A 15,367-nucleotide genomic window follows, 5' to 3' on the forward strand; every position below is an offset into this window, starting at 1 on the left:
TTGTTCTAGTTAAGTGGAATATGGATAATATTAAGCATAATTTTGAGATTATATTATTAATACTGTAGTTATATTGTCAATTAATGGTTAAAGATTGTGATTATATTGATAAATGATTGTTAAAAATTAATTTTAATCAACTTGATTATTCGATTTAATTAAATAATTTTGATAATTGATTTTGACTAACTTAATTAATCGATTTAACCTAAAATTTTAATAAATTAATTTTCGATAATTACGAGTGGGTCGATTTTTCATACTATCATAATTTCCTACTCATTTACAAAAATCACTTCAATTTATTCACAAATTTAAAACCTCGATCCAACATCAAGTATTCTTCATTAAAATTAAATTAAAATACCCAATCACAATTAAAAACCATTTCATTTAGAAATGAAAAGGGGGATGATTTTGAGTTTTCAACTCCTCTCCTCGATTATTTGAATACGAGTTTTCTTACTCGGTCAGTTAGACACTCGTCATTTCTTTACAGATTTCTAAAGCCGATAAAATCAAAACACTCTTATAATAAGCTAAATGAAAAAGGAGATGACTTTGAGCCTTCAACTTCTCTCCTTGATTTTTTTGAATACGAAAGTTCTCTTACTCGGTTAGTCAAACAATTGTCATTTTTTCACAAATTAATAAATTAATAAATCATTTTCACAATAAACGGTACGAAAAGGGAGATGGTCTTGAGTTTTCAATTCCTCTTCTCAAATGCTTGGATATGAGTTGTCTTACTTAGTCATTTAAGTACTTGTCGTTCATTCTAAAAATACATCAACCATACGCAAACTTATTTTCGTAATCACTCAGATGAAAAAGAAGGCGGTATAGAGTCTTCTATTCCCTTTCCCGATTATTAGGATACGAGTTGTCTTACTCGATTATCCGAGTATTCGTCATCCATTCAAAACACCTTAACTATTATCAAATCCTTTTTATAATTAAGGATGAAAAAGAAAGTGGTATAGAGTCTTCTATTTCCTTCCCCGGCTATTAGGATACGAGTTGTCTTACTCGACTATCCGAGTAATCGTCATCCAACCAAAAATATCTTAACGCAACAAACCTATCTTTTCTCGCCCCCGTGCGATCAAAACCAATCAAATAAAACATCAAAAATATTAACTCAACTTGTCACCCCCGTGTGACCGAAACTCTTTTCAGAAAGAACATTGTTTAATCCTTTCTGATGCGCATAACAAACTAGTGCTTAAGCCTCCGCCGAGAGTAAACAAGCCAACGTTTAGCCTTTAGAATATGATCTAAACAGTTGTTCATTAAAAAAACACCAACCAATCGTAGTTCCCCGAACTACGAATGCTCTGATTTCCTTATTACCATAAGAATATGTAGACAGGAGATTGATGTATCTTCGCGAGCACACTAATAAAAAACCTCCCCTTTCCCTTTCTGAGGTTCTCATCCATTTATATTTTTAATAATTTTATAACCCAAAGATAACAAACAAACATAAATTAACACTCGAAACACACATTAGAACTAAAAGGTTCCCATTGAGTACAACGGACATAAGGGGTGCTAATACCTTCCCCTTACGTAATCCACTCCCGAACCCGAATATGGTTGCGACGACCATTATTCCGTTTCCTAAAGATTTTATCGATATTTTCCTATCCCTTCATTGGGATAAATAAAGTTCGGCGGCGACTCTGTTCGAACATAAATATTTTCCGCGACCATCGCGAAGAATCATATTTTTCGAGATACGACACTCTCTCATCTTCATCTTCCCCAATTTTCTTTTCTTCCACCATTGTCAAACCTTCAATTTGAGTTTTATGTTCTAACAAATCCAACACTTCAAATTATATTGTGACACTTAACACAATCTTCTTTAAAAATAATTCACATCATCCTATTAACTTATGTGTACATTTTCTACTAAATCACCAATCAAAACACCATTATTTATCAACACTACAAGAAACATGTGTTATTGTCAAGGGTTTATGCCAGGGGTAAGACTCCTTACACAAAAAAGTAACTTTGCCAGGGTTAAAACTCATTGCAATGCCAAGTTCTAAAAAAACAAATATACGAAGGATATTCCCTTGCGAGTTTGAAGAAGGAAAAATAAAAAAATTATATTTTGTATCGCGAGGGGTTAATCTAAGCAGTTAAATAATTCAAAAAAATTAATTGGATGTTGTGAGGGATAACTTTTGGCATTATTTATTGGCCTGATTAATTTTGACATTGAGAAAGTAAAGATTCAAAGTGATAGAGACCCGATGGGTTTCCCCTTGAAACTTTTTAATCTTTGAGTTTGTGATGGGTTGTCCTTCGCACAATGAACCCATTTTTATTAAAAATTTGGAAAAAAACCATAGTGTGTGTTATGAGTTTTTATAAAACTTATTTCATTTGCCTTATCCTAGCTACTTCCATTCTCTTTTCATTTGTCTCTTCTTCTGTTATGTTTCATTTCTTCTTCTTCTATTCAAAATTTTCATCTTTTAATTTTGATATAAATAGAAGATTAAAGATAGATACTTTATGGAATTCCCTAATTTTTTATTCCAGAGTTTACTTTAAAGGTACACAGTCATTTTCTTATAAGGGTTCGATAAAAGAATAGATAGAGGGCTAGCTAGAGAGATAAATATAGGGATAGACAAAGAGATAAAAAGAGTGATACATAGAGGAATAGATAGATGAATAAGTACATGGATAAATAGGAAGGTTGGTTTTATTGAGTATCGTCATTTCTAGTCTAAAAATACTTAGGAAGGTTAGTTTTATTAAGCATTATCCTCTCTATCTCTTCAAGAGACCTATTTTTCATTCAACTATCCTAATTTTTTTTGGAGTTCTTGAAGCATAGAAAACATATTTTATGTCATTATCATTACAGAAGCTATCGGATTTCATATTTTGAAATTCACCTATGTGATCACTTTGTATTTCAAACCTTCAACTAAAATGACACCCCTAATATTTGCATTATGTTACTTATCAATAGTACCTAAATCTATGATCCTTCGTTTATTATTATCAAAATATAAAACAAATACTTCCTTTTTAGGAGTGAAAGAAGAAAATAGAGATTTATCTCTAGTCATATGCTTTGAAGAACCATTATCAAAATATCATTTAGAGTTATATATTGTAAAACATACATGCATTATGAATTTAACTCTTAAATTTTGACACCCAAATGATTTTGGATCCTTTAACGTTAGTGTAATGCAAATTATCTCTAACTTTCCAATTAAAACTACACTCATAAAAGTAAGATAAAAAAAATATTTCTCATTTTAGTTCATGTGTTTTCCTATAGAAATTAGATGAAGAAGAAGCAATTTTATTATATTTTCATGACTTTTTTTATAATAAAGTAGGATAAAGCAATATGACAAATTTTACCACAATAGTTAAATTTAGGCATACTATATTTAGAGGTCTTATTAGTATGAGAAATATTACTAAAACTCTTAGTATTGTTTTTTCGGTTCATAGCCTAGACCAAATTTATTATAAGTTTCTCTTTGATTTCCTGAGATTCAAGTTATCTCTCCTTTTGATCGAATTATCAAGTGTGTTATGAAATTCATCAATTTTATTTTCTAAAAGGTTGCATTTTACACACTTATAGATTCGCAAGCATTTTCATAAGAAGAAGAAGAAGAAAGGGAAGGAAAAATATAAATTAAAAGACTTCGCTTTTCTCTAAGACATTATATTTCTTCCAACATGTTTTTATTTTATTTTTCAAGAAAAAAAATAGTTGACTTAGACGAAGAAATAATGTTTTTTTTAATTTACCTGACTCACTATCTAATATTTTACATAAGAGTTTGTGATGAGTAAAGTAGGAAGTGAAATTATTTACCTCATTGTCTTCGTGTTTTGCCATAAGACATATGTTTTCTTCTTCCTCCTTTTCTATTTCATCCATAGAGTTCATATCATTCTCATGCATATGTATGTATTCTTTATTTTTTTGAGGTCTCTTGAATTTTCTATCTCTTATAATTTTGAGGGCAATTTAGCTTATATGCCATTTCTTTCTGCACTAGAAGTAAATTTCCACAAAAGAAGATCTTTCCTCATTTTTGTGTTGAAAGTTATGGTTGCTTGTCATTACTTATAAAATTATTAAAATTTTGGTCTAACAAATTAATGTCTTCTTCAATTTTTGAATCTTTTCATTCTTCAGCCTCGAGTAGATGATTTTTCTTCTTTTTATCATCTTTTCCATTCTCTAGGAGCCTTTTAGTTGCATTTCTTATTCTTACAATTTTCAAAAAAATGTAGCTAAATAAATAGAAGACAAATCTTTAGATTCATAAATTACTGTGATTTTAGGTTGTCAGACGCAGTTTAGGCATCTAAAGACTTTGTTAATTAAATCTTCATTTAGAAAAGTTTTGCCAAGAGTTCTCAAGTGATTTACAATATGAATAAAATATTTTTTAATGTCCAAAATATTTTCCTTGTGTTTCATTCTAAGAAATGATAAGAAGAAGATAGAGATAGGAATATCACATAAGGATTATATTGGTTTAGTATTAAACCATGTGGCTTAATCTAATCCTCTAAAGTTTTTCCTTAAGATTTCCAATAAACACTTGAGTACACCAAGATCAACGCAACAACCTTCCTTACAAGCTTTTTCACGTGTTTATAGCCTGCAATCTTAATGTCAATTACAAAGATACAAGAGAATTATGCTCTTCAAATATAATTACAACTCAATATGATTAAAAATAGGAAATATACAATATATGCATTTTGCTCTCTCACCACTAAAGTAATGAATAATGAATAATTTTTTTTCAGGAAAGAGAGTGAGAGAAGTGAAAAATTCGAAATCAAAAAATTTGTGCTTTAGATTATATAGGAGAAAAAATTGACTCAAAAAAGAAATAATTCATAGATTATGACCACTCTCTAATCGATTAGCCGCTCTCCAATTGCATCATCCATGCTTCAGGCTCATTTGATCTCAGACATAAAATAGTGTGTTAGAAATTCCATTTTTATTGTGGTATGCTCCTAACCGTCTAATTGCGTCATTTGAGTTGTCTTCATTACAACCTTCGTTACCTTCTACCTTCTTTTAGTCTTTTAGTCAGATGTGAAGCAGTGAACTTAATTTTAAATTGGTTGAAAATATAACATGTCTAAGTGTTTATAAAGTTTAGACAACATTTATTTTACAATAAAATTGATTTTGTAAGATTGAGTCACTCTCAATCCAAAATTTAAAAAAGAAATAATATTAAGTGTTTATATATCATTCTAAAAAATGTTTAAAAAAAGCATGAATCATTTTTATCTTTTTCTTTTTCTCTTTACTCTCATTCCTCCAAACTCCAAAGCATTCAATTTCCACTTCTCTCCAAACTCACATGCTAGATTAAAGTGTATGAATTTAATTCAAAGTTACTTGATTAGAAACAATCTTTATTTAATGCAACTCTAAAGAGATAAAAATAAGTTTGCTATTATTATTATTATTATTATTGCTATTAACAAGAGTGATACTACTCTAAGATCTCATAAATTTTAATTTCTATACTAAAAATTTAGATTCCTTAAGCACTTTCAAATAATATTAAACTCAAACTACAAGTTGCAAAAATGTGTGAAGAAATATCTAAAACATAAGGCTATACTTTCATTTCATTCTGTTCACTTATCTTTGCTAGATCATGTGTGGCCATGGATAAAAGATTTATCACTTATCTTTATCACATTGAATTAAACTATGCCATGATTATAAGTGATGCAACATTCTTGTATGTCACTTCTTTCAAACCCTAACAATCATCAATACAAATACTTACACCAGACACAATACCAAATACTGACAATCAACATAAACATATAATCATAACACTCTAATATGATACTGACACGATACAGACAATCACATATAAACATCGATAATCACATGTATCGTGTCAGTGCTACCACTTGGCACCAACAGATGTCGAACACTGAACAATGAAAGCCACACAGTACAAATTCTTAAGTAACTTGGGAATAAAGTAACCATATCATTCATTAACTCTTATACATCCCATTTGCAATTTGAAATCCAAAAACAGAAATTATAAAAATACACAACAAAAGGAACTTAAAAGCATAACATATAAATAGGAAGCTCCAATGCAGTGAACTTAGTAGGATTCTGGTGTGTGTGCAATGAAACTGATGCATTGAACTTGACGAACGTTGTCGAAACCGATGATACGAACGAAAGCTTGAGGGTAAGCGGCAACAACTTCATCAAGCTCCTTCAAGACTTGAGAAGCATCAGTGGTACCAAACATAGGAAGCTTCCACATTGTCCAGTATCTTCCATCATAGTATCCTGGTGACTTGTTGTGCTCACGGTACACAAATCCTTTCTGCAACCAAACAGTCAAAATCAACTCATTACGGTTTCAAACAAAAGTATTTATATAATCATTGAAAAAAGGAATGAATATGAAACCTCCAACTCAAATTCCAAGCATGGAACCCATCCCTTCCTCAGAAGGTATTCAACTTCTTTCAACAATTGATCTCTCGTCAATGGTGGCAAATAGGAAAGAGTCTCAAACTTCTTCTTTCCAATTGGAGGCCACACCTAAATATTCAACATAAACGGTTAACAAACTTGAATCATTACTGATATTCAACTATATATATATATGTATATGTTTCTGTCACCTGCATGCACTTTACTCTTCCACCATTGCTTGTAATGGAAGTAATGTCAGTGTTGACCTTCTTCACTGGGAATCCAGTCATGGATTTGAGGCCGCCGAATGGAGCCACTGCGGCGGATTGCCCCCTAGAGGCACGGCTGACTGTTGTCACAGCGGAAGAGGATATCATAGAAGCCATTGTTGTTATAATTAGGTTGCAAAGCTTCTATAGGTATATATAATGTTTCAGAAATGGTTTCTGATCAAGTATACCAATGGTTTTGGATTGTGAAAATGATCATCAATGGAACCATATTAACCACACGAGTTTGAAAAGAAAATTGTATACTAGCCATACATTATGCATCACTATGAGAGTGCCACGTGGATGATGACCTTATCTTTTCATGTGTGAAGAACATAAATGTGTGATGCTAGTCATTTGAAATAATTTTATATTGTATGCATGTTGGCCTCATGGAGTTTTGTCACTATTAATTCCTCCATAAATATCTATATCATAGATGGTACCTTTGTTTGGCATTTGGCTCTTTGTTGATGTAAAAAGTTATGGTTTATGTTATTTTGACATAAATTTCACATATTGATTGATTTATGTACAAATTTATATGTTGAAAATGTGAAAGACCAACGGATCATTGATAGGTAAACTTGAGCAAATCATACTATTAAGATGGTTGTAAATAGGATTGTGATAAATTGAAATAATTTGAGTTAAATAGAGAGAAAAATAAAATTTTAATAAGCTTTGTTTAATGAGTCTCGGATGAGTATTATGAATATCAATTATTTCAAACTTACAGATAAGTAGTTGAATGGTTCTTTTGGTAAATATTTTGTTAACACGTTTGTTAGTAGATACATATAAGAAATATAGATTGTAGTTACCAATTTACTAACTAAATTTTCTTTTGATAAAATATCGATCAATTTTATGTGTTTTATCTTATCATACTAGATAATATTGTGTGTAATAGTGATGGCTGAATAATTATCGCAAAACAACTTCATAAGACATTTACATTGCATCTTCAAATATTCTAGCATTTCTTTTATTCATAATAATTCACAATTTCCCAGTGTCATAACTCTAATTTTTTTAACGCTGGATCAAACAATTAAACTTTGTTTCTTCTTCCTCCAAGCAACCAAGCTCTCAAACAAGAATGCACGATAGTCTGAACTAAAGTTTCTATCACTCAATGAATTTGCATAATCAATATTACTTTAAGTTTTCATAGTTAAACTTCCACTTCTTTTAAACAAGAGTCACCTCCCTATAATGATTTTGAGATATTGTATAACACGTTCTACAACTTGCAAGTCTCTCTCTCGAATCATGCATAAATTGATTAATCGCATTGATTGTGTATGCCAAATTAGGTCCATTATGTGCCAAATAAATCAACTCAACCACTAATCTCTAATACTTAGTCTTGTAAACTTTGACATTTTTCTCCTTAATAACTTATCCAATGATTTTGCTCAATAAGAATACTTAATAGTTTGCATCCAAGATTCTTTATTTTCGGGAAAAGATCGAACACATATTTTCTTTAAAAGATAAATATGCATTGTTTTGACAGACTACCTAAATTCTCAAGAAATACTTGATTTTTTTTAAAAAAATCATCTTAAACTCTTCTGATAATATTTCTCTAAGTAGTTTTCTGACGCAACCGGGATCAATAAGGATTAGCAAGTGCTAAACCTAAAATGAAACACAAGTTTTCAAGTGACAAATGTGTCAGATAAAACTCTAGAATCCACCAAAAAGAGAAAACAATTAAATTTCATTATAATAAAAAATAACTGACGACCACGTCCCCAAAGTGTTTAAATACTAAAAAGCAACCCTAATGCTAAAAATATTAAAAGAACAAAAATAAAATAGAAATTGCTAAAATTATGGAAAATAAAATAGGAATTGCTAAAATTGTGAAATATATTAAAATGTTAACAGAAAGGTATAATAAGAGTCATTTTGACATCGGACGCTAACTTGCACAAACTCTTCCGAACCTTTTCGATGCACGACTTCTTCTTTGTTACATACAACTATCCTTCCTATATCAGTCTCATTCACCTCTAAAGAACTCGACCCCGATTCTCTTGTTGATAAAGAGCTTCATTTGATTGATACACATGAATGTCAACAATATTGAAAGTATTAAATATATTCATGGAATCCGAGAGAGCTACCATATAAGAATTATCATTGATATTTCAGGTTATTTTGAATGAGCCTTACTTGCGTGGCTGCAACTTGCTACAAGTACCAACTAGAAACCTCTCTTTACGCAGAAACACTATCACATCATCTCCCACATTGAAAAATTTAATTTTTCTGCATTTATCTCGCATAGGAGGTAAATCATTTGGTATTTCATATGCGGTTAACTCCTAAAAATTCTCTAGGATCCCTAGCATTTCTTCTAGAATTGTTGTTTCCTCCTTTACAAGACTCGTCGGCCCTTTAATCACCACTGAACATAAAAAATTAGTTCCTTTAACAACTCCATCAAGCTTCTTTTCACTTTGCATCATCACTAGTAAACTAGACTTCTTTCCCACTAGATTCTTATCAAAGTGCAAAACAGGAGCCATAACAGTTTTATGTGTGCCACATGTAAACATAATCACGTTATATCTCCATCAATAAGTGATATCATTACCAAACTTTAAATACCTACCAAGTAAAATATGACAAAGATCCATATCAAGAACATCACAAAGCACTTATTCTCTATAATGCTTTCCGATAGAGATGGGAACTCTGCAGGCTAGTGTTACTTGAACTTATGAGCCTTTGCTTACCTAACCGAGGGTGTATGTCTCGTCATGGGTTTTTGTGGATAACTTCAAATAATCTACCAATTCCCGTAACACCAGATCTTCCGTGCTCCCACGATCCATGATTAGACTACACACTTTGTTCTTGATAGAACAATATGTTTAAAACAAATTCCCGCATTTCCCTTCATCTTTGGATGCTAGTAAATTATCTGCAACACAAAATTTACCCTCTCGTCAAATTCTTCCTCTGCAAACTCAACCCTTGTATATCCATCATTCTCAACTGCAAGTTTTTCTCCTTCGTCTTCCTTTTTCCTTTCTTTCACAACAACAATGACTCTCCTTACTGGAAAAACATTTGATTTATGACCTCTTTCATTACAACAATAACACATGTCTTTAGTGGGTTTAACATATAGATTATTCTGCCTTTGAATTGGTGTTTTACCCTGTTGCACATTGCTAGTGCTTCTAGTTCCCTTATTCTCAGGGTCAGAATCCCTCGTTGTTGAACTCTTTTCCTTATCGCCTACTGATTCAAAGTTATTCTGAGTCGAATACCTAAAAGATGAGAGATTTTGATGGGCTTTCTCCATCAATTCTGTCTTCAAAGCTACACTGTATGCCTTAGTCACGATATATATAGTCTGTAAACTCATCATCTCCTGCAAAATCCCTTTAAGCCACTGATGTATCGAGCCAATTTCAGGCTCTATGATTCTCCCAGTTCATTGCTCTCAAAAAAACGCAAGAACTCAAATGTGTATTCTATCACACACTAATACAAAAGAGACCTTTCGTAACACCAATTTTACAACGGTATTCTATTAACCCTGATAATAGTTCTTTTTTGGGAAATTGTTTTATTTATTTATTTATTTATTAAAGGACATTTCACAACAGTCATAAGTGTCAACCGTAGTGAACTGTGTGAGTGCACTATCATTTTAGAAATGCTTTGAATGATGTCAAAAATTGTACATTTAGTATTTGTGTACGTTGGACCATACTCTCTAAGTCTATATGTGCATTTTCGTCTTAAGACACTTAAAATCAGGTTAGATAGGTTTTTACAAGTCAAAATTATGGTATTATAAGAAAAACAAGGTTATAGGTCGACGCATCTATGTTATAGGTCGACACACTGAAGGCCTTTTCAAAATCAAAGTTGATGCTTTCTATGTGTCGACACACAAGGATCTTAGGTCGATGACACATAAATTGTGTAGGTCGACACATGCTTAGTTTAGGTCGATGCTTGCTGAAACTTTGGCAAGCCAAAGGCTCTGCCTAATGAGGTCGACGATAAGACTGACTTAGGTCGACACATAGAGGCTAAAGTGCTTCTATGTGTCCACACATAATGCCTGAGGTCGACACACACCTTTTCAAAACTCCAAACTTGTAGTTTTAAAAAAAAATATTTTTCTGTTATTTCTTTCTTACACACACACGTACACACACACATGCATGCATGCATGCATGTACGCACGCATGCACACACACACATACACACACACACACACATACACACACACGTCATTTTTAAAATTAATTGAAACCAAGAATATACAAAAAAAATCTCATCATCTTCAACCTTTTTATATGCATACACAACAATTACAGGTAATTAATTTTATTGGGTGTCATCTAGAAACAAGATTGATAAGGTCCAATATATGATTAGTGTAATCAAATTGGGTTGAGTATTATTTGGGGGTTTCATTGATAAAACCAATTAGGGTTTTCCCTTCAAGATCAAGGGTGATTTGAGGGGTTTTTGCACAAGTATTTGCAATTTGGATTCAGTCGAGCGAAAGCTTCGAAGAAAGGAGTTTCTATAAAAGGAGTAACGGTAACCGGAGGATCAATTGAAAGACTTGAGACAAGATTTTGCAATTTGGGTTCAGCCGAGTGAAAGTTTTGAAGAAAGGAGTTTTTATTAAAGGAGTAGCGTTAACCGGAGGATCAATTGGAAATCTTGGGTCACTTGATCTTACTTAAGATCAATGGAAGAGAAAAAGATAGAGTCAACATCAAACTTAGGGTTTGGGGGCTTGGATTGTTATTTCTCTCTTGTATAAAACATTTCCAAAGGTTAATTGAATATCTCAATTCCATTTGGAATTGGGGGAAGGCGTACCCGTAGTAAGGACAATTGGGGAAATGCCTAAACAAATCATTTTGTTTTTTCTCTCTCTCTCTCTCTCTCTCTCTCTCTCTCTATATATATATATATATATATATATATATATATATATATATATATATATATATATATATATATATATATATATATATATATATATATATATATATATATATAATTTGATAATTCATTTAGTGTGCAATTTCATATACTGATAATTTTGTTTGCGTTGAAGTATTTCAAACCGTTTTGTAAGATATTTGTAATTGTAATCTAAACAATTATAATTGGTTTTTCATATCATTAACACAAAGGAAAATCAGCTTGGTGTTTATCGTACACCAAGTATTTGATAAATTGTCTTATTCAATTTTTGTTTCCTATTTTATTGAAAATTGATTATCAAAGTGTGACATTGTTCAAATGTTATTTTTGGAAAATATATTGATCATTTTTATCATCATTGTAATACATTTTGGTATCGTTAATACACATATTTGATTCTTCCGATAAATCAGTTTTGGATAAATGAGTGTCGATCCGGAATTGCTTTCGCTTTCCATAGTAAATAGTTTTTAAAACAATTTTTTTAAATCAAAGAAAATTTTATTTGCGGTCTATTCACCCCCTAGATCGTTTCTCTCGTCTAACAAGTGGCATAACAAGCACCGATTTATCTTATGCCTCGAAATAACTTATTAGATTATGGCTCCCGAAGCTAAAGAGGTGTCCATATCAATTTTATTGATATAAATGTATGGAACACCATAAAAAATGGTCCATTTGAAACTACCATGACCAATGTGGATGACGTTGTTGTACCTAAACCGAAAGCACAATGGAATGCGGATGATGAGAAAAAATGGTTATGTGATTGGAAAGAAAGGAATATTCTAATCTATGCTTTAGGATTTGATGAATATTTTCGTGTTTCTCATTGTATAATCGCTAAAGCTGTGTGGGACTCATTGCAAGTTGCTCATGAGGACACACATAAAGTCAAACAAGCTAGAATCAATACTTTGAACCAAGAGTTTGAACGCTTTCATATGAAGCATGGTGAAACCATTACCGATATGCAAAACAGGTTCACTCATATTGTTAACCATTTACATGCACTTGGTAAGCCAGTTTTGAATGAAATTGCTACTAACAAAATTTTAATATGTCTTAATAGGGAATGGTAACCTAAGGTCTCCGCAATCAAGGAAGATAACAACCTCTTAAAATTAGATGGCCTACTACTTTGTTTGGTAAGCTTGAAGAACATGACAAGAGATTATTTTCTTGGAGAAGAATGAGAAGAAGATTAAGAAGGAAAATGAGGCAGGCAAGAAGTCAATTGCTCTAGTGGCTTCTAATTCTAAATTCGTGAGTGCAACTTCCGTTAGATGTGTTTTGTATGATGTCTAAACTATGATACTTTAGCGTTAATGTATATTGGACGGTATCCTCTGATTCTCTATGTTCACCTTAGCATTAGGAAGCATAAAATTATTTGGAAAAGGTCTCATACATCAAACATGCATGAAAAATCATTTTTTGTAAAAAGTTGTATTACAAGTCGACACATGCAATTACAGGTTGACCTATGAAAAAAGAATTCCTGGCTATAGGTCGACACATGCATTCTATAGGTCGACATGTATGTTGTAGTATTAATGTATGTAGCTTCTGTCTCACATGTCGAGTCTTCAGGTTGACACATAGGCAACACATAACAGTCATATGTCGACACATGACTTTAGACAGGTCGACCTATGCATCCAACAGGTCGACACATAACTTTATAGGTCGACCTATCTGATGTAATTTTTCAAAATTCATATTTCTTTTCAAGTCTTTTTCATTCCTTTTTTCCTTAAATCGCCCATGCATATAAATACTTCATACATGCATCATTCTCTAGTTTAGGTTTCTATAGTGAGTAAAACCTACATGAATCCAGGATTTCAAAGCATCTCATCATCTTCAATTCAATCTATGCATATTCATAATCAAGTTACACATAATCATTTTTTGATTGGGTGCCATCTAGATTATGATTGATAACGTCCAATTAGGTTTGTTATATAGAGAGTATTGGGTCGAGATCTTTGAGGGATTCAAATAAGAAAACCGAGTTGGGGTTTTCCTTCAAGATCTTTAGGGTTTGAAGGTTTTGGGCAAGATTTTGCAATTTGGATCTGATCGAGTGAAAGCCTTGGGACTAGGTGTGTCGTGCAAGGGAGTAGCGTGAAATGGTGGATCGTGTTGGCAAATCTTAGGTTCAACAAGTGTGAGCTTGGGATTAATTCAGTCGGGTGAAAGCCTTGAGACAAGGTGGTCGTGCAAGGAAGTAGCAACAACAGGTGAATTGAAGCAACATTGTTGGCGACTTGATCAATATTTGATCAAGGTTTTTGGAGGTGCTAAAGTCAAGAACAAACTTAGGTTTTGTAGGATTTGACTTCTCATCTTTGTATTCATACATTTGCAAAGTAAGATTTATTATACTAATAACTCAATTTGAATTCGAATTGAGGGTGGACATACCCATAGCGAGGCCCATTGGGGAACTGCCTAAACAAATCCTTGTGTACTCTATCTATCTCTATCTCTTTATTTTTCGGTTCGCAAATTATTGATTACTTAAATCTCTTGATCAACATTGTTTGGATAATAATTTTTGAATCATTTGTTAAATTTGCGTTGTTGTAGTAATCATATGCCATTTGGTAGTGATTGAATTTCTAACAAACAACAAACACTATACTAATATCCAAACTTTGTTGATCGCATACAAAATATTCGACAAATTGTTTCAACTAGTTTTTTGCGTGTTATTATCATTGGAGATACACATTTACTATAGTGGAGTATTCAATTTATTGTTTAAAGTGTTGTTAATCAACTTGTGGATTATTATCATATCATTGACACCTTTACGCATATTTGAGCTATTAAATACTAGGTTCAGTTAGACGATTTTTGATCCGGGAAATATTTAAAACTTATCTCCGCGCCATAAATTTTTTCTAAATGAAACTTTCGAGGAAATTTTTAACTTGGGATTTATTCACCCCATCTAGATCTAAGCTTTTCATCTAATAAAATCCTCTACTAAAGAGCAGATGGTAGTGGAACTAGTGATGATGAGTGTTCGGATGATGAAGAAGTAGGGTTGTTTATTAAAAGGTACCATAAGTACATTAAGAGAAATGGAGGGATGCATTCTGAAAAGAATCTCATCAAATATAAAAGACAATCAAATTCCTCAAAGAAAGATGAAAATAAGAAAGAAAAATCTAAAGGTTCATGTTATAATTGTTGGTGTAAGCTCTAGAGGCCAATACTTTTGGTACTTGTATCGAATTATTTATTAATAATAAAAGGCTTTTTCTTTATTATATTTGTTTAATAAAGTCCCTAGAATAGCTAGTCCGTTTAATGTATCAAGTATGACTTAATCATGAGATCACATTAAACATACGGACACTATTCTTAAAGTATCCGTAGTCGAGCTTTATTGTAAAGTGGGATAACATTAAAGCATGAAGACTATTATATTTATAGACTGATGATCACATCTCATGGATCATGGATAAGGAGTTATCAAGTCTTAAACATAGGTATGAATATTAAGAGTAATATTTATACTGGATTGACCCGCTATGAGAATACTATATAGAACGTTATGCAAAGTGTCATAAGTTATTCTCATGGTGATAATAGTCTATACCAC

The 15,367-nt window shown here is 31.9% G+C and overlaps 2 protein-coding genes across 2 annotated transcripts; one reads left to right on the forward strand and one right to left on the reverse strand.

Annotated features, from left to right (window-relative positions):
* Positions 1–6,017: 6,017 nt before the first annotated feature.
* LOC127128731 (ribulose bisphosphate carboxylase small subunit, chloroplastic 2-like) lies at positions 6,018–6,993 on the reverse strand. The gene is made up of 3 exons (XM_051058113.1): positions 6,700–6,993; positions 6,482–6,616; positions 6,018–6,395 (listed from the first exon to the last, which is right to left on the reverse strand). Exons 1-3 carry the CDS (start codon positions 6,874–6,876, stop codon positions 6,165–6,167), a joined length of 543 nt encoding a protein of 180 aa, XP_050914070.1. The 5' UTR covers positions 6,877–6,993; the 3' UTR covers positions 6,018–6,164.
* Positions 6,994–12,437: 5,444 nt separating this feature from the next.
* LOC127131997 (uncharacterized) lies at positions 12,438–12,830 on the forward strand. Its single transcript, XM_051060867.1, has one exon. It carries the CDS (start codon positions 12,438–12,440, stop codon positions 12,828–12,830), a length of 393 nt encoding a protein of 130 aa, XP_050916824.1.
* Positions 12,831–15,367: the final 2,537 nt, after the last annotated feature.

Source organism: Lathyrus oleraceus, chromosome 3 (assembly GCF_024323335.1).
Source record: "Lathyrus oleraceus cultivar Zhongwan6 chromosome 3, CAAS_Psat_ZW6_1.0, whole genome shotgun sequence".
Taxonomy (NCBI): Eukaryota; Viridiplantae; Streptophyta; class Magnoliopsida; order Fabales; family Fabaceae; genus Lathyrus; species Lathyrus oleraceus.